Source organism: Mirounga angustirostris, unplaced genomic scaffold, assembly GCF_029215605.1.
Source record: "Mirounga angustirostris isolate CCGP_5_RB_7025 unplaced genomic scaffold, mMirAng1.0.hap1 SCAF_16, whole genome shotgun sequence".
Lineage (NCBI taxonomy): Eukaryota > Metazoa > Chordata > Mammalia > Carnivora > Phocidae > Mirounga > Mirounga angustirostris.
Genome location: NW_026991724.1, coordinates 30,160,094 through 30,186,541, shown reverse-complemented (window position 1 = coordinate 30,186,541; position 26,448 = coordinate 30,160,094). Strand labels below are relative to the sequence as shown.

The following is a 26,448-nucleotide window of genomic DNA, read 5'->3' as shown; positions in this document are numbered from 1 at the left end:
GGAAGCCTGCTTCTCCCTCTCCTACTCCCCCTGCTTGTGTTCCCTCTCTCGCTATGTCTCTCTCTGTCAAATGAATAAATAAAATCTTTAAAAAAAAAAAAGAATAAGAATATGTCAATATATTGACTATGATTATTAATACTTAGCTAATACTTGCATTGAAACAACTCAGTGATTCAACTTTTTTAAAAAATCCTATCCATCCTTAAACAGGAAGTAATTTATAGTCCAAGTTACCAAGAGCATACAAGACAATGTTACTTTCACAAACTGCAGGATTAACTAAAATAAAGAACACTTTTTTAAAACTTGCTTTTCCGGGGCGCCTGGGTGGCTCAGTCATTAAGCGACTGCCTTCGGCTCGGGTCATGATGGGATCGAACCCCGCATCGGTCTCCCTGCTTGGCGGGGGGGCCTTCTTCTCCCTCTCCCACTCCCCCTGCTTGTGTTCTCTCACTGTGTCTCTCTCTCTGTCAAATAAATAAATAAAACCTTTAAAAAAAAATAAAATAAAACTTGCTTTTCCCAGAGGAGTTTAAGCTGGAGTCTTGAGTTGACCTTAAAATGGAGAAATTTCACCAGGTTAAAAGTTTTTCTTTTTTTTAAGAGAAAGTTTCTATTTTATGACTTTAAAAATAGCTGCAGTGTCTTTCACTTGGCTTACAAAGAAAAACATTATAATGTGAAATAGTATTTTTGCTTGTTTCCTTCACTTATGATGAATTGGATGCATTAATTACAACAAATGGACTAATTGGGCAAGAGTCATTGTTTGTCCAATTATTGCAATGAGAGAATCAACAGGGGGCAATTACAAATTGACATTGTGTAGAATGCAGCTTGTTACTCAGCCTCTACTAATAAACATGTGGGTAGGATTCAGATGAGTGCATAAATTACATCTGAAAATCAAATATAGATGTCAAGTATAAACACTGAGGTTTTCTAGTGCAAATGAAATAATATTTCAAATTTATACTTAGTTTGAAATTGCCCTTTGCTGTCTGAAACAAGCTATGTTTTGATATTTAGTTCTTTTACTTGTTGCTGCAATTTGCTAACGTTGATAACAGATCCCTTTAATGTTTTAAAAACAAAACTTGCAAAAAGCCCTTATTATTCATGTATTCTGTATTTTGCACTTTGGTGATATTTCTAAGAATAGCAAACTGTCAGTTTATTTGAAGAATGTATCTATAATGGAAGGCAGCTATACTCACCACTATACCACCAACGCGAAGAACGTATCTATAATGAACTTTTAGTTTCATTTATAATGATATTATATTTTAGAATTCATATAGTAGACTCTTTGTGATCTGTGTTGGAAGAATGGAATGCTCTTTGGAACTTGGGTATTTTACTTAACTGATTTCATTTTATTTTTTCTACTTTCGGATCATCTGATTTCTCTCACATAATATTTATGGCAAACGTTTGTCATTTATACAGGTAGTAGAGATTTCTGGTTGTTAGAAAATCAGATTAACCTTAATAATTTACTAGAAGATAATAATAGTTTCATATTTCTCTGTATCCATTAAACTATATATATTTATTGACATTAAGTACTGATTAGTTGAAATATAGTGTCATTTTATTTTAAAATCAGTAAGATGTTGGGAATAGTAGACTAGGAATAAAGAGACCTTTATTGTCTTTTACTAAACTTGTGACTCAGGCTTTTATTTCACCTTCTGGAGCTAAAGCTTCCCTATTAGTATATTGGGACTAGCACCTTATCTATCTCAGAGTTTTTCTCAGGATCAACTGAGATATCGTAAGCAAAAGCACTTTGGTGTGTTTTAAGTGCTCTATAAATATAAAATCATTTTATTATCCTGAATATTTGTTTGAGTTTTCTATGATAATAACTCTGAACCAGTGGTTCCCAAACCTGGTGGAACATCAGAATCTTTAGGGAATTTTTTAAAAGTCTGATTGGAGTCCCACTTAACTAGATCAGAAGCCTGGGGTTGGGACCTACAAATCTGTATTTTTTTTATTTTTATTTTTTTTACTTTTTACTTTGAACTAATCTCAGACTTGCAAAAATAGGTCAGAGTTCCTTTAGACTCTTCACCTAGCTTCCTCAAATGTTAACATCTTATGTAACCAAAGCACGATTATCAAACCCAGAAAAGAACACTTAACTAGTACAATTCTATTAACTTAGAAACCTCATACAAATTTTGTTAGTAGTTCCATTTTTTTGGCCAGGATCCTACATTCCATTGTGTTGTCATCTCTCCTTACACTCCTCCAATTTGGGATAATTCCTTAGTCTCTGTCTTTTGTAATGTTTTCAGTTTTGAAGCATACTGGCCAGTGATTTTGTAGAATGTCTCTCAGTTTGGGTTTTTCTGATATTTTCCGATTAGGAATCCTTATTTTTAACAGACAGCCTTCTAATGAAGCCTACCTCTCTCTCACACATTTAGGAATCACTCGTCAATACCAACCTAATCTTTGTTCCCCTTTGTAGTTTCACCCATGTGCCATTTTAGAACTTTACAATAAACCAGTATGACTTCATTGTTTCCAAGAATCAGTGTTCTGTGTAAGTAACCCTAGTTTTTAAATCTTAAAATATGTCTGTATTTTACTGAGAAATATGTCAGTCGAGCATGACTTAATGTTTTAGAATCACCTTTTTCCTACCATGGAAATGTACCGTTTTTTAACAGAAAGGGCATGTGTAAGTATTTTGGACTTTGTAAGGTTTAATAGCAAACTACCATATATGAAATATCTCTTACAAAGTTAGGATTTAAAAGAGATTTTTGCGTAGGTTAAGAATGGTTAATTTAAAAAGATTTTTGCATAGGTTAAGAATGGTTAATGAGTTCATGAAATAATGCTCTTCCCGGCCTATGGAACAACCTTGGAAGAAAATACAGAATATATGGAAAACACAATTTAAAAGGTCCTTTTTTGTTTTGAAGAACATTTTCAAATAATTAATATAATGAAGGTTTATCCTAAGGTATTACGGGCAATGTTTTTACTAGGACTTACCCTCCTCCACTAAAAAGGGTAGGTATCTGAGATTGATAGGGCAGCACTTACTAGTATTTCTTTTCTAGAGATTCAAGCAATATTTATAAAAATGTTTGAGCAAATGGCAGAGTGAATCCAATATATATTTCTACTACCTAATTTTACTTAGAGTTATCCCTGATCTTGCCACTGAAGACCAGCTGGACAAGTGCATTAGGCTGTATTGTGTAATCACAAGGAACATCATGCTTATCCTTAGGAGGAGGTTTTTACTGGAAGAGGGGACTTCTGGAAAACTAATAATGTCTTGTTTCTTGATCTAGAAGCTGGTTACACATTTATGTTCATTTGAGAAAATTCATGAAGCTGTTCTCTTTTGAAGTGTGTACTTTTCTGAACTTATATAATATTTTCACATTAGGAGACTGTTAGGTTTAGGGAAAGTGAGGGGTTGCATTTGGGAACATTTTGAGAGCGTCAGTTTAAGCTCTGGAGTGAGGCATACTTAATTTTTATTTCTACTCTTACTGTCAGTGTGACTTTGAGCAAGGCATTTAACTTCCCTAAGCCTCCATTTCCTCCTCTTATAAAATGCTAGTATTCACTTCTCGGAATTGTATGAACATCAAATGAGAGAATGCATGTTAAAGTCAGCAGAGACTGCTTCCATAAACACTGGGTAAATGGAAGCTTTGAAAATGTAAAGGAGTCCCAAGAGTTCAGATAACAGTGGGTTGAGGACTGAAAATGAAATAGTCTGTATAGACGGATGAGGAGGAGGAAAAACAAGATCATGTGGTATCTAATAGTAGATAGGACCTCAAGGGAGAGTTTTATGTTAGCAGGGAAACCAGACTAAGGAAAAGGGACCAGAAGAGGGAAGAAATGACCAGTGAAAGTGGTGAGAAGGAATGAAGCATAAACATGGTTGGTTCCTTAATGTCGTTCCAGAATATCTTTTTGTACTCTCTCTGATTTCCTGGTTCCAACATGAGCTGTGTTTGTACTTTTATTTGCTTGTCCGAAGAGTGCAGGTGAGACACCCAGTAAAAATTATCCTTCTCCTGTGGAAGGTGGTAATCATGCCATACAAGAATAATCTGGGAGTAACTCTTTCTAGAAGTTTCTTGCCTAATCATCCCGTCAGTGGCCATGTCAATTGATTTTGCCTCCATAATAAAGTTGTCCTTTTCTTCACCTCTTCATCCACACAGCGTGGCCCTGTGTTGCTCTCTTCATGCCTCACTTGAGTTGTCATTTGCCTGATTGCTGGTTTCCCTGCCTTGCGTTTCTCTTCTTCTAGTTGCATCGCTTTCTTGTTTGAAATTCTTCCCCCACCAATTTTATTGAGATACAATTGACATATAACATTGTATTCATTTAAGATGTACAATATAATAATTTGACGTATGTACCTATTGCAAAACTGTTGCCACAAAAGTCTAGTTAATACCCATCACCTCACTAGTTGCAAATTTTTTTTCTCGTGATGAGAACTTTGAAGATTCACTCTCATAGCAACTTTCAAATATACAGTGCGGTATTGTTAACTGTGATCACCATGCTGTATTTTAAATCCGTAGAACTTATTTGTGTAAAATTCTCATCTTCCAAGTGCTTTATTTTTTTTTTCATGTATTCAGAATATCTCCGAGTCATTTGTTGTCAGTGGTGAACAAGACAGATTCTGTTTCAATTCCTGCCCTGCGGAGCTTAAAAGCTGGCCTTAAGCTAAAATGTTGATTCCTTACATGTCATACAGGATCTTCTGTGATCTTCACCCTATCTAGATGACCATCCCTCTGCTTCCTCCTCCTGCTTTGTGGATCTCTGACATGCTCTTGTCACTATGCATTTCTCTCATTCTTCTGTAATATCCCCCCTACCTGGAATGCACGCTCTGTCTTCTTTCACTACCAGTTGAACTCCCTTTTATCATTCATTTCCTATCTCAAACTTTACCTTTTCTGTAAAGGTACTCCTTTACAGTAGACAGAAGCACTTCTTTTATGTTCACATTACATCCGGTACTAACTTCTTCTGAGTTTGAGCCGTGTTCATATTTTAACAATGATACTTTAACGTTAGGGACTGTGTCAAATCCTAGAACCTAGGAGTACCTGGCATATAATAATAGAGGTTAGTTCAGAAATTACTGTGTCAGGACTTCGCTAAGAACTCATTTGCATTATCCCACTTAATTCTCAGCAACAGTAGAGGTAGCTATTATAGGATCCCTATTTTCCTGGCAGGGAAACTAAGGCTAAAAGAGATCAAATAATTTGCCAGGTGTCTTACAGATAAGCAAATGGTAAAATCAGGTTTAAAATCTTTGATGCTTTGATTTTAAAGTGTGTGCTCTTAACCTCCAAGTTCTCCCACATTAATAAATAATTGTTGAAGAAAGTTCTTCTATCTTTCTGATACATCATACTTAAAAATATTTGGGGAAATTTTCTCTGTTTGGAATATGGATATCTAAAATAGAATTTCCCTGATTAGCAATTAGCATGGTTTATGATTAGTATGATACTTAAAAATCATGCCCTCTCATCTGTTGAACCAGAATAAGGAAATGTGGGAGCTCTGTACTTTCTACCTCTGATCAGGAAAAAAACTGAAAACACATTTTCATTTTAAACATTTGTATTTGATGTGTGTATATAAATATTAATATATATATACACACACACATATATATATATGAGAGAGACAGGCAAACTGTGGAAATATAAAAAAAGAGTTTTTTAACTCTTTAGGAACATATACTGCAGCTAAGATAAGCCTTAGCATAAATGAAATAATTTAAGGACAATCCATTGTTGAAGTATTTTCAGTAAGGGAGAAATTAGGGTAAAAAGTAGTAGAGGCTTCTAGGGAATAGGTGGGATAGAAGGACATTAAGTAGAATTTGAACTTAGTAAGAGGTAGAAGGGTGAGAAACCCTCATTCCAAATCTACAAGACAATAAATGAATTATTTTAATTACTAAATACAGTTATATCACCTGACATTTTTTCCCATGAAAAATAATTTTGAGCCTGAGAAACAAGTGATAGAACTTGACTGCCTTTCTGTGCTTAAAAGTATGTTAACTGTAATACTGGTTTGTATTTTGTTCCATTAGAATGCAGTTTTTGTCTCGAAAATGTCATTATGGGTTTCATGATAATTATCCTCTTTGGTTGAACATTCCTGTGATATGAAATGGAAGAATGTTTATCATGGCAATCTTAATATGACCACAAATGGAAAAAGGCAGAGTTCACACTGTTTACTCTTTTCCTCCTGAAACAGCAAACTCATTATTACATTGGGTAAGAAACAAAAAAGAAAGAATGAGTCTTCAGATGAGCTATCTGACACAGAGCAGATGCCACAACATACATGCAAAGAGGAAGACTCTCAAGTGAGTATTACATTTTTTTCTGAGAAATGAAGCACTGATAGAATTATCTAGGTAGCCTAAACCTGCTTTATGGTTATTTATACCCTAGTTTAGTAATAAAACTACATTTTATTATATGGTAGAACTTGAAGACAGCATTATGACAATATGCTTCTAATAGTATTACCATAGAATGTTGGACCTGGGAGGAAACTTACATATCCTCTCTAAACCCCTCATTTTTCAGATAGTGAAACCAAATCCCAGAGAGATTAATAACAGTCCAAAGTCCCTGATGGCTTTTAGCATGGAGAAATAGCTAGTGATATTATCCTGTACTTATATAGTGCTTTGAATTGAACTTAATGATGGAGATCCTAAGTTTTAGAATCACATACAGTGATAGAGCAAATGGATTGAATCATTACTAGAGATAATTCCTTTGGTCTGCTTCTGTCAAAGAAAAGATAACCAATTATATTTAAAATCCCCTAATGTAGACAAGCATACTGTGCATTTTGCCTTTTTTTTAATAGGTGGATATTCAAAATAACCTTGTGAAGTTAAAAAAAAAATATATATATATATATAGGGAAGGTCATAATAATTCAGGCCACCCTCTGCTCTCTAATAATTAAAGTACAACTCTAGGCCGTTATGGGTGGTGGCAGTTGTTGAATTATGGGGCCAGAAAGCCCCTGAATGGCCTTTCTTCTTCCTTATGCAGCTTCTTATCCAATGGGAGAGTAGTGGCTCAAGGCTCCTGGGCTGCTGCGAGAGTTGAGGTAAGGGCAGTGACTGAGCTCCTGATATTATATGGCCTGGCTTTTTCTTCACATGTTACCCTTCACTCAGGCAGACTTACAGCTACCTTATTCACCATGAGAAAATTCAGTTTAATTTTTACTAGCATAAGGCTGGCCATTTTTCCATCTTGTAATTACCAAACAATGAAATGGTAGAATAGGTTAACATGCACATTTCTTCCATACCTTTCCTTGTAGTATTAGGTTGCTTTGATAGGCATGTTGCTTTAACACTAAAATATAGGTGAAGAAGAAAAGAAATACTTTCTAGTAAACGATTATAAATCTGTTTTACTGATATATTTAAATGTACCATATCAATGATGGAGAGGTCCATGTAGCTTTCAACCACCAGGGACTATCAAGATTTGAAGGCTGAAAAAATAAGTTTCAGGCTTGGAGTCAGGTGGAAATCTAAAAATCTGGATGTGATATTTAATTTTTTACCTTTAATCTTAATACACAGTACTTCAGTAGTCTGACTGTATTTGCAGACTTCATTAAAAAAACAAACGCAGCACATTATATTAGGATTAGTATAGGAAACAACATGTTATAACAAAATATTAGTCATTTATGAGTGTATTTCTGACGGCTTATGTGAAGTGTTGTGGACTGATCCGTTGAAGCCTCTAAGACAGAAGAAAAAAAGCTGGAAAGAAATTCGAAGAAAGAATTTGTCACTATTTTAAATTGTGCTTTGAAAACATTAAGAGAAAGAAAGCCAGAAAAAAGCACATTAGCCAAAAATGGGTACACCAAATTAGTTTTTATATTTTTAAAGTAGTAGTGATATTACATGACAGAGAAAGATAATTTGATGAGAGTGGCACCTCATTTGGCTCTGCCTGATGTGTAACTGGGTACTCTAGTAGAATATAATTTATTCCACTGTAATGATTCCAGCTATAATCTTATAATATCTATAATAATCTTATAATATTCCAGCTATAATCATATAACTCGGACTTTTTAATTAATTTTTTAGACTGATAAAGTCTTCATGAGGGTGCAGTTTACAAATTTATTGCTCTCATTTTATCTTGTGAAGAATCAACTCAATTTGCACTTTTGAGAGTTCAAAGGATTCTTTCAGGCCACCCATTTACAATTTACTAAAGACCTAAGTGAGGCATTTCAAAGAGCTAATAGATGCCTAAATGACCAGAAAGGAAACTTAAATGCTGAAAACATCAAACAGAATCTTCTAAAAGTATACTGAATTATTCTTAAACTTCATTATTTAGAAGATTTGTGCCCAGGGGCCCCTGGGTGGCTCGGTCATTAAGCATCTGCCTTCGGCTCAGGTCGTAATCCCAGGGTCCTGGGATCGAACCCCCGCATCAGGCTCCCTGCTCTGCAGGAAGCCTGCTTCTCCCTCTCCTACTCCCCCTGCTTGTGTTCCCTCGCTGTGTCTCTCTCTGTCAAATAAATAAATAAAATCTTTAAAAAAAAAAAAAAAGATTTGTGCCCAGTGAGACATAACATTGGTAATACATGTTATTGTTAGAATAATAAATGTCACTGTTGGTTTATTAATTTAAACTATTCTTGAATATTCAGAGCCATATGATGCCTATTGTAGAACTCTAAATATTCCTTTAGCCTTGTATTAGACTAGAGATCCATAGACTTTTTCTCTCAAGTAATAATAAATATTACATATTTTTTTCAAAATAGGATGTGGGAAAATTTGGTTTTCTACAAGTCCTTTTATTATAACTTTTATATGCCACCTTCCCGGTCTCCCATATTAACAAAAGTGTTACTTTGAGTTTTGAAAATGTAAATGTCTTCATGGCCAAGAGGTGATGAGACCCATCCTAATTGAGCCATGAAGTTATCAACTCTATTTGGCTGAGCTAACTTACCATATTAGTGCCTTTCTTTCTCTCAATATTCCACAACTCAAGAGAAAGAGGCAAAGGCACACTAAAGGCCTTTGTGACTTTTTGGATGCCGAGAACAGTTTCCCCCCAGCCTGCTGCACTGATGGAGCCATATTTGTCATGGAAATAGGAAAGGCCTGCCAAATTGAGGGTACTGGCAGAAACCAAAAGGAGAATACATGGGTTATTTTCAGGTCACATTATCGGGGAATGTCATGGGAGTTACTAAATATATAAAAGAAAATGGCATAGAGAAAGGAAGAAGGGGTTGATTTACCAAATATTGAGCAATAGAAAAGTTGGCTAAGATTCCTCCACCCATGAGATTTTAAAGAGGTGGAAAAAAGCAAACCTAAGTCCTCTGAAGTTGTCAAGCCAACGTGAGATTTTGATTTTATAGTGGGGAACATCAAATATTAGATCTTTAGGGTGGTAAGTAAAGCCATGTGTATTTGATACCTGATTTAAAATCACTTAGTTTATTTTAAAATTATGGTACTACATGTAATACTTTTCAAAAGGCTTACTTCTGGTTTTAATAGTGATGTTCTTTATTTTTAAGGGAAGCTAGTAAAGTTAGTAAAACACTGGTTCTTCTTTCATACACATTTAATTATTTGGTGGATTTACTTAATTATTGTGTATCTCTTTTAAAATATTTTATATTCTTTTGTTTTATTCTGTTTTAAACACAAGTTCATGGATTTTGTGGTAAATATTGTTTGATTTATTCTTTTAGTTTTATGTCCCCGATTAATTATTTAACCAGTATTCATCTGATGCACTTTTTAGGTTTGGGGCAGAAACTTGAAAGTATTAACAGTTTAAAATATGTGTTGCCCAAAGAGTTAAATAGCTAAATAAAACATGTTTTACTCTTCTGAACAATAGTTTCTAAAGAGAAGTAATAAAACAATAAACATATTACTAATAAAATAGGTTTTGCCCAAGCTGTGAAATAGTTAAATAAAATAAATCTTTTTATTCCTAACAATTTCTAAAGAAAAGTAATAAAGGTATTACTAATCTTTGTTATTTGAAACCTTAGGAAGTAAAACAAGATTCTAAGCCTGTGAGAAAGGGCAAGTTACAATCTTCCTTTAATTAAAAGGAAAAATGAGAAAAGATGAGTGCCGAATATAATTTCAGAAATGTACAAAATTGCCACACTAAAAGTAATTATTTTAAAAATCTTTCCTTTAAAATCTATCATATAAATATGATCCTTATGGTTCATTGCAGAAAAGAAGATCAAATCGTCAAATTAAAAGAAAAAAATATGCAGAAGATGCAGAAGGGAAACAATCTGAAGAAGAGGTTAAAGGTTCTATGAAAATAAAAAAGAATTCAGCTCCTTTACCTGGTGAACAGCCTTTACAATTATTTGTGGTAAGACATATTTGGAATTATGACTATAAATCATTTGAAACCAACATATTTTCTTTAAAATACTTTTATTATCTTTCCTCCGAAAACCTACTCCAACTTTTCCTCCTGGATTCCCTATTGTAGTTAATAGAAGCATTAATTATTCAGATCAGAAACCTAGGAATTCATCCTCTGTTTTCTTCCTTTGCTTCTTCATCCGGTTTATCACCACATTTTTCACACCCTTAATAGATATTTCTGAAACTCCTCCAGATTCTATGCTTTCTGCAGAATATTTCTAAATTACAGGCCTGATCATAGTACTTTATACTTAAAGCTCCTCTTATAGCTTCCTAAGTCTCACAAAAAATAATGATGCCTTCTTAGCACATCATATAAAGCCCTTTGTATGAATTTTTTGGGGGCTTATCTCCAGCCACTGCTTTACAAGCACTGAATCCTCTGACCTTCTGAACATAGGTGCACTCTCTGTCTTTGATTATGCATTTTCCTCTTTCAATCTTCCTTATTTGGATTGTGAACCAACCACTCATCTGCCAGCTGAGTGATCTGACACCTTGGGCAAGTACTTAGTTCTCTGTGCCTGAGCTTCCTAATCTGTACAGTGGAGAGATGACAATGGCGTAGTGTAGTTGCAAGGACTAAATTAGTTACTGTACGTAAAGTGCTGACAATAATGCTGAGCCCATTAAGAAGCACAGTATGTTTACCATGATGATGATGATGCAGATGATGACAAGGACAATAACAGCAATGATTTCTTTTTCCATTTTTATATTCCTAACATTTAACACAGTGCCTGACACATGTGCTAAATAAACTGAATTTTAGTGTGTTCATAAACATATAAAGTGGCAACTAAAGGAATTTTTAGAATGTGACATTGTATCTTCTTTCCTCCATCCCATAGGAGAATCCAAGTGAAGAAGATGCTGCAATTGTAGACAAAATACTATCTTCTAGAACTGTAAAAAAGGAAGTAAGTAATTGCACATTACATTTTACCCTTTATAGTCCATGGCCTGATTATTAAAGTCATAAGTATTGATTTTATTTTCTTAGGTATCACCTGGAGTGATGATTGATACAGAAGAATTTTTTGTAAAATACAAGAATTAGTAAGTATCTAAGTTAGAAAATGCTGATTTATATATAAATTAATATATTTAAAAATATTAAGTTAAATTATTTTTTTATTTTACCTGAATTTTAAAATGTTTTATTAGTTCAAAACTTTTTGTGGTAAAATTTAAGTGAATTTTTTTCAGGAAATGTTAATTATTAACATCAAAATGCAGGAATCTTTATAAAATATTCTTTTACAAATTATAGACATTATTATATTGTTGAACTTTTCTTATTCAAGTTTTTTCTATACTTAGGTGAGAAAGTGTTTTAAATAAACTTACATTGGTTTCAAAACAAGTTAGCTTTCTGATCATGACAAAACTGTTACAATGAGGAAATAAATGATAAATCACGTCTCATTACCTTTATGACTTGGTTTATCATTCTCTTTCTATGTGGCAAATGGCACACCTTTATACTACAGTCTTCTTAGGATATAGTGACCACAGTGGCTTTAGAAATTGTATGGAGTCTGTTGCCATTAAATGAAATGATGAGCTACCTATTCGTAAAGTTGAATATTCTGTATTGGATGCTGTGAATAAAAATAAATCTTAAAAAACTAAAACATGTTTTTCTATGTCATTCTAATATATTGCTTTTATAAAAATTTTAGCTCCTATCTTCACTGTGAGTGGGCCACAGAACAGCAGCTTTTGAAAGATAAAAGGATCCAGCAGAAAATCAAACGATTCAAATTGAGACAAGCACAAAGAGCACATTTTTTTGCAGATGTAAGAAAAAGAAATAAATGAAACTATTATGTGTTGATCTCTGAACACATGCAGTATTTATCAAATTTTAAATATTATTCATTTTAATTCTTAGGCTTCCAAGTTTGATATTTGAACACAAATGCGTCTACATATAGTAATTTTCTCTCACTAAATTTAGCTTGGAAACTAGCTGAAACAGGAACACTGATAATTCGGAGTGGTAGATAACTCTTGTATTTTTAAATTAGCATGAAATACATGCTAATTCAACTTAGAGTTGAATATGGGTGGGTTAATATCTCAGAGAATTGTATCAGCAAAGTTATACAAGTGATGAAAATGGTAATGTAGCAAATAAATGGAAACTTAAGATTTTTCAGTACGTGAAATACATTGCATATTTTCTATGCCAGGTTTGTGTATGTATGAACAAACCATCTTAGGCATAATTCATTTTAAAGGCCTCACCAATTAGTTGATGTCCTTTTCTACTCTAAATTTTTTTCTTTTTCCTTTTAATAGGCTTGTTTTAGAGCATTTTTAGATTTATCTAAATTTTTTTAACTTTCTAATTTGAAGATTTTTTAGAGTTTTTATTTTGAAAAATCTAAGTTGCAAAAATAGTACAATGAATTCCTACATATATATATTATTGAAGTATAGTTGACACACAGTGTTACATTAGTTTCAGGTGTACAACATAGTGATTCAGTTTCTCTATATGTTATGCTGTGCTCATCCCAAGTGTAGCTACCATCAGTTACCATACAGCACTATTACAATACCACTGACTATATTCCCTATGCTATATGTTTTATTTTCCTACATACATTTTAATAAGATTCCCTAAATGTTCATATTTTACCATGTTGGCTTTGTCACTCACATTCATTCTCCTTCTGCCTCTGTCCTCCTCTCTCTCTTTCCCTGCCTCTCTCCCATTCACATACATTTCTTTTCTAAACCATTTGAATGTAAATTGCAAATACTTCAGTATTTAATTTTTTTAATTATGTTATAAAATAATAGTATAATTAACATTTATGTAGCATTAGCTCATCTACAGACCGACCTTACTCATATTTCACTAATTGTTCCACTATTTTTATAGCAAAAAAGGTGTTTCTGTGTTTATTGTGGTCCAGAATCCAATCTAGCATCATATGTTGAATTTAGTTGTCATTGTCTCTGTTAGTCTTTCTTTGTTTTTCATTACTTGGACATTTTTTTAAGAGTATAAGTGGTTTATTTTGTAGAATATCCCTAAATTTGGGGTTGTCTCATGTTGCCTCAGTATTCAAGTCATGCATTATTTTTTTTTAAGTCATGCGTTTTTTAAAAGAACATCACTGTATTGTACATACAAAACTAATATAACACTGAATGTTAACTACCCTGGAATTAAACTTTAAAAATAAAAGACCACCACAGAAATGATGCTGTACCCTTCTCACTGAAGGAGGAGGAGCGTTGATACCTATTTGCCCCATTACTGGTGGTGTTAGCTTTAATCACTAGATTATGGTAGTATCTGGCAGATTTTTTCACCATGAAGTTACTGTTACTTCCTTTGTAATTATAAAATCTCCTTCAAAAATTTGATGATTCTGATGACCTACTCAGTTTATGGATGCTGGGAGGCCAAAAATTTTTCACATCCTCACTCTAATATAGAAGTTTCTAATGAGCTGAAGATTTTAGAAGTACTTAATTAATAATCTTTTAATTTTTCATAAAGACTAATTTTTCTCACTTGACTCAAGTACAACATAAATTGGAGCTATGCAGATTGTCTTAAAGTACCTCATTACCATTCTCATACCTCATTTATCTTCCCCATCTAATAAGTCATCAATTCTTACAGATTCTGCCTTCAACTGCAACTCAAATTGGTTCCCCTTTCCTCTTTCTGTTGGGCAGTGCTCTTTGTTATCAAGAGATCCTGAGATGATACTCTCTTCAGGAAGGATTTGAGACAGTGAAGAGAACTAAAGACAGAACTGTGAAGCATTACAGTATTTAGAGATTAAGCAGAGGAGGAGAGGCAGCAGAGATAGCAGAGAAGGTCTATTGAAAGTGAGGCATTCAGGAATGAATAGGAAGCAGCCAGGCAGACAAGAGAAGGAACAGTAGTCTGTTCAGAGGAGAGAAGGAGTATAAAAACATGGAGGTGTGCCATAACATGGAGTTTGAAAAGCCTGTGTTTTGTACTTTGGAAGCATGAAATCTGGGGTACAGCTGTGCCAAGTGATAGGAGATGAGGCTGGAAGACAAGGTAGGATCTTACTTATTCCACAAAAACCAATGTGGGCCTGATCTCCAAACAAGGGAGGGTCAGTGAAGGATTTGAAGCAAGGGAGCAATAGGTAAGATTTATATTTGAGAAACATCGCTCTAGGGTCAATGTGAAAATGGACTAAAGGGAGGCAGGAAGGTAGTCGAAGACTAGTTAGGAGGTTGTTTAAGGTCCAAGTAAGAAGTGATGAAGCAGTGGGGCGCCTGGGTGGCTCAGTCGTTAAGCGTCTGCCTTCGGCTCAGGTCATGACCCCAGGGTCCTGGGATCGAGCCCCGCATCGGGCTCCCTGCTCTGCGGGAAGCCTGCTTCTCCCTCTCCCACTCCCCCTGCTGTGTTCCTGCTCTCACTATCTCTCTCTCTGTCAAATAAATAAATAAAATCTTAAAAAAAAAAAAAAAGTGATGAAGCAGTGAGAAAGAGGAAGGGGGAACCAATCTGAGTTGCAGTTGAAGGCAGAATCTGTAAGAATTGATGACTTATTAGATGGGGAAGATAAAAAAGAGAAGGAATCTGAGCTGACTTCTCCATTTCTGACTTGGGTAACTGGGAGTAAAGTGTGGAAGGGGTGCTATGTTACCATTAACCCAGTAGGAAACTATACGAAAGAAGCACAGGTTGAAGAGTAAATGAGTCTAGTTTGAGGTAGCTCAGATAGAGTTTGCATCCATTGAAGTAACTGGGTCCTGAGCACAAGAATCATCAGTAGATAAAGAATATTTGATAGAGGGGCTCCTGGGTGCCTCAGTCTGTTAAGTGTCTGTCTTTGGCTAGGTCATGATCCTAGAACTCTGGGATCGAGCCCCGCATTGGGCTCCCTGCTCAGCGGGGAGTCGGCTTTTCCCTTTCCCTCTGCCCCTCACCCTGCTTGTGCTCTCTCTCTCTTTCAAATAAATAAATACAATTTTTTTTAAAAGATTTTATTTATTTATTTGAGACAGAGAGAATGAGAGAGAGAGAGCACATGAGGGGGGGAGGGTCAGAGGGAGAAGCAAGCTCCCCGCCGAGCAGGGAGCCCGATGCGGGACTCGATCCCAGGACTCCAGGATCATGACCTGAGCCGAAGGCAGTCGCTTAACCAACTGAGGCACCCAGGCGCCCAAATAAATACAATTTTTAAAAAAAGAATGCTTGATGCAGCTGAGAGATGAGATGAGCCTGCAGCTGGGGTGATTGGTCTTCAACACGTAGACCTGAGGAAAGTGGCACAAGAAAGATACAGAGGCTCTTCTAGGAAAATTTTAAAGAATGTGTCTTCTAGAGTGAGTCACTTGTCTGAGGTATCTTATTTCTTAGTGTTATTCATTTGGTTTTATTACACATAACGTGGTGATTCATAATATAGACACGTATCTTAGATGTCTTTTGGAAATTAAAATGGAAGTGTCCCATTTATTGAAAATTTAATTGAAATCAAGCTTCTGATCTAGAAAATAGCTAGTAAATTTGTGTTTATTTCACTTTAATCTTTCTACTTCTTTGTCAATTATCACTTGTTACTTTTTAATTTTAGATGGAAGAGGAACCATTTAACCCAGACTACGTTGAAGTAGACAGAGTGTTAGAAGTCTCTTTTTGTGAAGATAAAGATACTGGTGAGGTAAATATTTAGGGGAAAATTTTTTTATTTAGGAAAAACCTAAAACTTTCCACATGTTAAAACTTAACTCCTTTTTAAAAATTGATGACCTAAAAAACACTGGAAAATGTTTCGTTAGTTTTTATTGATGTAGGTTAAGCATATTTAAACTGTTTCTAAGTTCTCTTTTTCAAAATAGTAAAATGGAAAAAAAAAATTTTTTTACAGCCTGTTATTTACTACTTAGTAAAGTGGTGCTCATTACCATATGAAGATAGTACATGGGAACTAAAAGAAGATGTAGATCTTGCAAAAATAGAAGAGTTTGAACAGTTACAAGCTTCAAGGCCTGACACAAGACATTTGGTAAGAACCATATCTTAGACAACTTCATAAAATTTTAGCACTTCTTTTATCCAACAGGTTTAATGTAATCTTTGCATTTTTAATTTTGCTTTTGGTGTACAATGAATACTGTTTTAAAACTTGCTACATAGTATCTTATGTATGTTAATTTAACTATTCCTCCATTAGTGGCTATTCCAGTTTTGTTTTTGTTTTTTTTGTCATAAACTATGCTACATTGAACATTGAGTCCACGTACAAGTATCTGTAAGACAAATCAGAAGTGTAATCACTTGGTCAGAGCATATGTGCATTTATTTTTTTAAATTTTTATTGTTATGTTAATCACCATACATAACATCATTAGTTTTTGATGTAGTGTTCCATGATTCATTGTTTGTGCATAACACCCAGTACTCCATGCAGAACGTGCCCTCTTTAATACCCATCACCAGGCTAACCCATCCTCCCACCCTCTTCCCCTCTAGAACCCTCGGTTTGTTTTTCAGAGTCCATCGTCTCTCATGGTTCGTCTCCCCCTCCGATTTCCCCCCCTTCATTCTTCCCTTCCTGCTATCTTCTTCTTTTTTCTTTTTTTAACATATATTGTATTATTTGTTTCAGAGGTGCAGATCTGTGATTCAACAGTCTTGCACAATTCACAGTGCTCACCATAGCACATACCCTCCCCAATGTCTGTCACCCATCTCTCCCACCCCCCCAGCGCTCCAGCAACCCTCAGTTTGTTTCCTGAGATTAAGAATTCCTCATATCAGTGAGGTCATATGATACATGTCTTTCTCTGATTGACTTATTTCGCTCAGCATAACACCCTCCAGTTCCATCCATGTCGTTGCAAATGGCAAGATCTCATTCTTTTTGTGCATTTTTAATTTTGATGAGTATTTCCTTCAAATTTCCCTCGACAATTTGCAAATGCTTCTTTTTTTTTTTTTTTTTTAAGATTTAATTATTTATTTATTTGAGAGAAAGAGAGAGAGAGAAACAGCATGAGAGGGGAGAGGGTCAGAGGGAGAAGCAGACTCCCCGCTGAGCCGGGAGCCCGACGTGGGACTCGATCCCAGGACTCCAGGATCATGACCTGAGCCAAAGGCAGTCGCTTAACCAACTGAGCCGCCCAGGCACCCCTTGCAAATGCTTCTGCCTCATCTCTGAATTTAAGAGTTTCCCACAACTGTTTCTCTCAGGTCATTTATAAAAATACCAAGAATATCAGTTTCAGCACGAGGTGGAGTTATTAATTCTGAATATCTATAATAAGGAAAAATCCTTATTATACCCATGTTGTCCTTCTTTTCTATAAACCAGTTAATTCTCCATAACTAAATAGTTCATCTCCATCCATAGTAGCTTTATTTTAGAAAAACCTTTTATATGAAACATTGTTAAAAGCCTACATAAATTCAGTATGTTGATTTTTTTTTTTTAATTGACTACATGCATATCTCTTCCCTGGTCAAATAATAAAAAGTAAATTATTGACTTTTCTAGTACAGAAACTATAGAATTCTAGAAGGCTATGGCAAGTTGTGATATTGCTGATAATTATATAAATTTTTACTTTCAATTTCTCAAATTGTTTACTTTCAATCCTAAGACATAGGATTTTTGTCATGTGAATCCAGTTTTGGGGAGCCAACCAAAAGAAATTCACCATGAGGAGACCTGTTATGATTTTATTAAATATTTTGTCCTGTCCTCTTTCAAATGTAATTTGGCCACAGAAATTTCTTAGTTCACTAACGACGGAATTTATACATGAAAAAGCAGGAGCAGATCACTTTCCCATTAGCATCAGAGTGAGGAAGGGCTGCCATGAAAAATGTGGAGATGCAACAGAAGAGAAGGAATGAAGTAAAATTGTTCATGGAATAGATCATATTTTGTTTTTTTGGTTTTTTTCTTTAAAGATTTTATTTATTTGACAGAGAGAGCGCACAAGCAGGGAGAGCAGCAGTGAGAAGGAGAAGCAGGCTCCCCACTGAGCAGGAAGCCAGATGTGGGGCTCAATCCCAGGACCCTGGGATCATGACCTGAGCCAAAGGCAGACGTTTAACTGACTGAGCCACCCAGGTGCCCCCATAATAATTTTATTTCTAATAGCCAGTATACGTATTCATCAATAGGTGAATGGGTAAACAAATTTGTGGGATATCTCCCTCTGTGTGCTCTTCCTCTCTTTCTCTCTCTCAAATAAATAAATCTTAAAAAAAAAAAAAAGAAAGTTTATGAACATTAGTATACAAATCTTCGTCTAGACATGTGCTTTCATTTCTCTTCAGTAAATACCTATGAGTAAAATGGCTGGGTCATATGTTACATATATGTTTAATTTTTTAAGAAACTTCCAAACTTGGGGTGCCTGGTTGGCTCAGTCGTTAAGCGTCTGCCTTTGGCTCGGGTCATGGTCCGGGGTCCTGGGATCGAGCCCCGCATCAGGCCCCCTGCTCTTCCTCTCCCACTCCCCCTGCTTGTGTTCCCTCTTTCACTGTGTCTCTCTCTGTCAAATAAATAAAATCTTTAGAAAAAGAAAAAGAAACTGCCAGGCTTTTTACAATTGGTCATACCATATTACATTCCCAACAGCATTGTATAAGAGTCCTAGTTGCTTCACATCCTTGTCGACACTTGGAACACAGTGTTTTTAATCTTAGCAATTCTAATATGTATATAATGGTATAACATTGTGGTTTTCATTTGCATTTCCTACTGATTAATGATGTTGAGAATCTTTTCATGTGCTTATTTGCCATTAGTGTATCTTCTTTAATAAAGTACCAATTCATATATTTTACCTATTTTTATTGGGTTGTTTGCCTTCTTATTATTGAGCTCTAAGAATTATTTATGTGTTCTAGATGCAAGTCCTTTATCAGATATATGATTTGCAAATGTTTTCTCCAAGTCTGTGACTAGTCTTCTCACTATCTTAACAGTGTAAAAGAGCAAAAGTTCCTCATTTTGATGAAGTCCAGTTTATCTGGCTTTTCCTTATGGATCATACTTTTGGTGCTATAGCTAAGAAATCTTTGCCAGAAGTTTTTTAGTTTTAGGTAACATTTAGGTCTACGATGCATTTTGAGTTAATTTTTGTATATAGTACATGTATGAATCAAAGTTCATTTTTTGCTTATGGGTATCCAGTTGTTCTAGATTAAAAAGAAAAAACTACCTTTACTCTACTGAATTGCCTTTCCTACTTTGTCAAAAATCAATTGAGTAATACATGTGGGTATATTTTCGAACGCTCTATTCTGTTCCACTGATCTGTTTGTTATCTTTAAACCAATTCTACCCAGTCTTGATTCTGTAATTACAAGTCTTGAAATCAGTATAAATCCTCTAACTTTACTCTTTTTTTAAGTTGTTTTGGATATTTCTGATTTATTGCATTTCCATATGGTTTTAGAATCAGCATGTCAATTTCTACAAAAACATTGCTGGGATTTTGGTTGAGTTATGTTGAATCTGTTGTTCAGTTGGGAAGAATTAATAACAATGTTGAGTCTTTGAGTCCATGAAAGTCCATTTGTTTAGGCGTTCTTTAATTTCTCTCAGCAATGTTGTGTAGTTTTAAATATACCAGTCTTATACAACTTTTGTGAGATATATTCCTAAATAGTTCATATTTTGGATGCTCTTATGTATGATAGATGAAAGATGATACTATCTTTTTAAATTTGCTTATAATTTTTTCTACAATATAGAATTTTCTATATATTGATCTTGTATCATGCAACTTTGCTAGAATCACTTATCTTTGTTGTAGAATCTACAGGATTTTCCACATACACAAATAATGTCTTCTGTGAATTAAAATAGTTTTACTTTTTCCTTTCCAATCTTAATGTCTTTTATTTCTTTTTCTTTATTGCACTTCTTAGAATCTGCAGTACAATGTTGAATAGAAGTTGTGACAATGGACATGCTTGCCTTTTTCCCAATTTTTAGGAGAAAACATTCAGTCTTTAACCATTAAATATGATGTTAGCTTTGGCTCTTTTCATAGATGTACCTTATCAGGCTGAGGAGGTTCCCTTCTATTAAAAATTTAATGAGAATTTTTATTAGGAATACGTGTTGGAGTTTTTAAATCCCTTTTCTGCATCTATAGAGATTATCATATTTTTGGGTTTTTTAGTCTATTGATCAACATTGATTAATTTTCATATTTCAACAACCTTACATTCCTGGGAAAGATCTACTTGGTCATGATAGATTATCCTTTTCATATATTGGATTCCATTTGCTAAAATTTTGTTATGAATCTTTGCATCTGTATTCATTAGGGATTTGGTGTATAGTGGGTTTTTGGTTTGTTTGGGTTTTTTTTGTAGTATCTTTGATTTTAGTGCCTGGGTTACATGGAATGAGTTAGAACGTATGCTGCCTTCTTCAATTTTCTGGAAGAATTGGTGCATAACTAATTTGGTCTTTAGATGTTTGAAAAATATCATCATAACACCATATAATGTTATGCCTCTATAATTATTTTTAAAAGCAATGCTTTTACCATGTATGAGATGTATGGAAGATTAAAAAACCTGAAATACACCATTCTTTGTTTTTCCACAAAGGATCGTCCTCCCGCTAATATTTGGAAAAAAATTGATCAATCCAGGGACTATAAAAATGGCAATCAACTCAGGGAATATCAACTGGAAGGACTCAATTGGCTCTTATTCAATTGGTACAATAGGTATGTAATATATCTTAATAGAAAAAAGTTTAGTGTGTTGTTCTTTTATGTGTGTCAAAATATGTTAAGTAAAATAGGTACTGATGTTGCTATATTATTACTGTCATGGAGTCTTTCTTATTGAAAGTGAGGTTACCTCAGGAAGATGTGTAAATTATAATTTAGGATTTTGACTTCAACTGCTTCATTTAAATTATGCCAGTCAGAATAGAAGAATAGAAGAAAGTTGATAAGATGATTAATAATAAAATTTGAAATACCTTTCTTACCATCATAAAACATCTGTTATGTTACAGAATATTTTTCAACTTATCAACTTATACTGCTATCTGCCAATAATTGAATCTAGTTAGTAAAATGTGAGCAATTATATCAGTAAGAATTAAGTAGGTCTATTATTTAAGTCTTCAGCAAAGCAGATTGTCAGCAGTTGATGAGGAATAGAAATCAAAATATAAGAATCTAGTAATGAATTTATGCTATTAATTATTTATTTTCCAAGTTCAAAATGCTGGGTGGAACATTAGCTCACTTTTTTGCAGTGAAAAGATAATTGCAAAAGAAGTGAAAAATGGACCCACAGTTGAGAAAGTATAGTGGCATATACAAAAGAGCAAGCAAAGGCATTATGATTAGTAATAACAGAAAAATTTGATGACACTTTTTATTCAGAATCATTCTTCCATGTTTTTACTTATCACGTGATCCTTCTGAGTTGTTGCACTCAGTAACTGTGAGTCCTGAGACAGTCATGTGGAGTTACGGGTACCTGTTAATGCCACACAGCAGTCTTTCCTCTGGTTTATATTTTCTAAATGTTAACCATCATTTTTCCCAAGAGACCCTTCCAGGTAAAATAGTTAACAAAGTATTGTTTTGCTTACCCTTCCCCATTGCCTACATTGCTTGTTTTAAACTTCCAGCACGTTCCTCAGGCTGTCTATCAACCCTACCCTCTTCACCCCCATGTGACTGCTCCATAGGGAGGGCCCATAGGTGAGCTTGTTCAAGTTCTTGCCTGCCCTCACAGCCAGGCTGACAAATGTATCTCCATTCTTAGCTTTTCTTAGCCATCCTCATGTACCAGAAGTTAAAAGGTGCCTCCCCACAACCAAGACTCATGTACCACCTCTGTTCTTGACATGCAGCCTGTCCAGTTTTCTCAGAGCCTCACTTGCATCAGCTGTCATCCTGCACTCTTAGACCTTCAAGCCATCTCAAGACTAGTGCTCTCCGTCCCTTCACTCTGTGAACAAATCTGGGTCTAACCTTTCATAAAAATACAAGAAAGAAAAGGATAAACATTCTCTTCTTGGTTCTGTTTTTCCTTCTATAGTGACCTTGAGCCCTCTGTAGTTTCGTGGAAGAAAGCCTACAGGAGCTCTTCCCATTTCCTCATCTCCAACTTGCTTTAAACCTATTGCTTGGATTTGAGTCTTATCTTTGAAACGTGTTATTTCCCAATCCACGGGGTATTTTTCAGCCCTAGTTTGCTGTGTCCCTGCTGCTTTGGGTTTTGGTTGCTCCTTCTGTAAATTTTCCCCCATTCTCAGCCACAGCAGCTTCCACAGTGGGACTCTCTCCAGACCCTGTGATTTGCAGGTCTGCTGGTTTCCCTTCCTCTGCCTGCCCTTTCAGTGTTGCTTTTCCTCCTAACGGTGCTCTTTTGCTCTCCTCGTAATACAGGTTTGTTCTTCCTAAGCCATACTCCACACCCCCTGTGCCTTCATTTATCCACAGTGGAGCAAGAGTGAACCTCAATACAAACGCAATTGCATCAGGGTTCTTTAAAAATTTTAAGTGACTCCCATTGCATAACAGAATAATGTCCAACATTCTTTATTTATGACCTCTTCATAACTTAGTGATACCCCCTCCTTTTACCCTCATCTCAAAACCACGTTTGGAGTCTCCCAGGTGATGATCGTATTCTTTACACTTCTGCTCCTTTGCTGTGCTCGCTGGCAAAATCCTACCCATTACTGACCTCTTCTCTGAAAGAGAGCTCCTTTTCTACCATCTCTTTTTGCCAGAGTTGGACACTTACTCCTCTGAGCTTCTGTAATAAACTTAACCCCGAGGGTTCTCAACTTGCCATATATTATAATCATCTGTGGAACTTTTTAAAAAAATTATAGCTGCTTTTATCCTACTCCATACACTTTGACATAATGTGTAGGGAGAGCCCTTGGTATCTCTCTTTCCTTCAGGCTTTTAGGCTCTTCTAATGCCCAGCCAGAGTTGAAAACCAGTGCTTTGTTTGTGCTTCCATGATAGCACATTGCATGATTTATTTATTTATTTATTTATTTGCATGTCTGCTTCTCTAATAGATAAAAGCCCCTGGAAGGCAGAGAACATGTTCTATTTCTTTTGTATCCCATTTTCTCATACTCTCCCTGAGATATAGAAGGTATTTAATAAATGCTTCCTGAATAAATAATATATTTAGTTTGCCTTACTCCTGCCGTTTCATTCTTTAACAAAATCATACCTCTGACAGGTGTTATCTTTATTTTGGAGCTATAGAAATCTATAGTTTTCCCTCTGCAGGATTATAATAAAATTATAGTTTCATATATATACAAAATGATATGCCTAGTCTACACTTAAGCAACTTTTATGTTTTTATAAATGCAAGTATTTTAACTTGATCTTTGATTATTTTGTATATTTATCTTTAAAAACATTGTAGTGTACAGAAAAACCCAATGTATACATGGATAATATATTTGTTTATTTCAGACGAAACTGCATTTTAGCAGATGAAATGGGTCTTGGCAAAACCATTCAATCAATTACATTCCTCTACGAAATCCTTCTGACTGGTATAAGAGGACCTTTCCTGATTATTGCTCCACTTTCTACTATTGCAAACTGGGAGAGAGAATTTCGTACATGGACTGATATTAATGTTGTGGTTTATCATGGGAGCCTGATTAGCAGACAGATGATACAGCAATATGAGATGTACTTCAGGGACTCACAGGTGTGTTACTGGTGATTTTGTTTGTTGTTTGAAAGGTCAGGTTTGAAAAAGCCAATTATTATGCTTTCATTATTTTCTAATTTGGGATGAATTTTATTTGCCTACGTACATCTTAGTTCAATCTCTTTATTCATCATATTTATTTTACAATAAACTTTAGTAGCTGAGGAGGACAATGACAAGGAATTAGGATCACGTTCTGGTTCACTATATAGTATGCTGATTTATACAGATGTACTAATTTGATTGTATCCCTAATTTTTCAACTAGAATAATTGTTTTACTAACTGCTTTTAAATACACATTAAATTTATTTTTAGAATAATACCCATCTCTTTGATCATCCTCCAGTTTTTTCCCTCCATTTTTAAAATTCAAATCTTCAATGAACACCATGGGTTTAAATGCCTCTTGAGATGGAACCATAGGTTCTCTTTCATGTTCAAAGGATTTTGATTTTAGACACATTTGGTTTGTTTTGTATGCAGATACAAGCATACCTCTCTCTTATTTTCGCCTTTGGCTTGATTATTCCAGTGCTCTGGTGATTTGGTGGTTTTCTTCTGCCCCGTATCCAGAAGGCACATTTTCCATTTTACTTTGGCCTCTTTAGTAGGAAACCGAGTAGGCGATTTCTTATTTTTCAGCTGAATACACACATCATAAAATGAAGAGATAACATTACAATAAAGAATTTTCTAGCAGAAAGTTGAAGTCTAGAAAGCATTAAGTGCCAATTGCAGTTTTGAGTGGTAATAGGACTTTAGATTAAGAATTTTATTAAGAAATAATGAACAAGATTATTAAAACAGTTCACACAAAGTTATACTCTTTAATTGGAATAGGTTCATTTGCCTGACATTCTGCCTCAGTAGCACCTTAATATTTTATTTTTCTTTCACTAATTCTTTTGTTTTATAAGGATCGTTATAACATATGATGTGATAATGTCATGTGATATGCTGCAGGTTGAAGTAAGCTAATGTGCCTAGCCTTCTGCTGCTTTCCTTCCCAATTGTAACTGATTTTCTACCTATTCAAAGCTGAAAATGGATGAATTACTTGATTTAGTCCCTCTTACTTTTATGGTTGAAACAATTACATTCCTATGAAATTAAGCATCTATATAACCCTTTAGTTATTCCTCAGTTTTATTATAACTATCACCTTTGTACCTTTCAAGCCTCTGACATCTCAGATTATAGTTTGATTTCCTTCCATAGTGTTTTATTCTTCTCAATCATACATTTGTAGAATTTAAGAGCTGTATGGTATCATAAAAATGATTATGATTAACTTAGTTCAATCTCATTTTTTTTTACAGAAGGTAGAATTAAATATTGGGAGTTTAAGAGATGTTTAAAAGGGTTACAGTTTTAATAAATGTCTCATATGAGTTTGGTATAAACAAATCCCAGCAAAACTGGGATTAATAAACCCAGGTCACTTAGACTCAAAAGCCCTTGTTCTTAAACACTAAACATTGTGATATCACTTTAACTGAATGCATCCTGTCCCCAGTTGTTAGAACTGTATAAATGCCCTAGACTTATACTTTATGCCTTTTTTAATAGTATTCTACTAGATCTGTTATTCAACTTAATGGCCATTGTATATAATCAATATGAATTAATCTAATTAAGTTGGTAGGAATTAAACTCTAAATCAGAATACACGATCTTTCTTAACCTCTCGTAGTCCCTGATAGTTTACAGCTTTCAGTCCCATTTAAATATTCTCTTGGCTTGGATTCCAGGACTTTGTACTGTCCTATATTGCCGCCTATTCCTTCTGAAGCTCCCTTTACTGGTTCCTTCTTATCTTCCCTGTCTAAACTTGGGGGTGACCCCAGGGCTCAGTCTGCAGACTCTTTTATATCCATACTCATTCCATCAGAGATTTCATTCAGTCACATAACTTGAGTACCATCTATACTGCTAGAAACTCAGAAATCTTATCACCAACTCTAACTTCTTTCCTGAATTCCAAAGTCCTCTCCAAATGCCTATTCAGCTGTTCCACTTGGGTATCTACTAGCCGACTCAAACATAACATGTCCAGAATCCTGAATTTTCTCATTGTAGTAAGTAGCAACACCACCTTCTAGTTGTTCAAGCTAAAAAATTTTACAGTTAAACTTGAATCATCTGTTTATCTCACTCTACACCTATCCATCAGCAAATCCTATTGGCTCTACCTTCAAAAT

The 26,448-nt window shown here is 34.8% G+C and overlaps 1 protein-coding gene across 16 annotated transcripts in view; it reads left to right on the top strand.

Annotated features, from left to right (window-relative positions):
* CHD9 (chromodomain helicase DNA binding protein 9) overlaps positions 1-26,448 on the top strand; it is a 222,601-nt gene that overhangs the window by 127,325 nt on the left and 68,828 nt on the right. For 15 of the 16 annotated variants that reach the window (XM_045891120.3, XM_045891118.3, XM_064580402.1 and 12 more), the window contains 9 exons: positions 6,298-6,409; positions 10,326-10,472; positions 11,383-11,451; positions 11,535-11,590; positions 12,217-12,334; positions 16,123-16,209; positions 16,417-16,554; positions 21,132-21,253; positions 23,999-24,242. In XM_045891120.3, the coding sequence (XP_045747076.1) occupies positions 6,298-6,409; positions 10,326-10,472; positions 11,383-11,451; positions 11,535-11,590; positions 12,217-12,334; positions 16,123-16,209; positions 16,417-16,554; positions 21,132-21,253; positions 23,999-24,242 (1,093 nt within the window). Of the gene's footprint in view, positions 1-6,297; positions 6,410-7,115; positions 7,174-10,325; positions 10,473-11,382; positions 11,452-11,534; positions 11,591-12,216; positions 12,335-16,122; positions 16,210-16,416; positions 16,555-21,131; positions 21,254-23,998; positions 24,243-26,448 lie in introns of all 16 variants that reach the window. The other variant, XM_064580409.1, reaches the window with a different exon arrangement.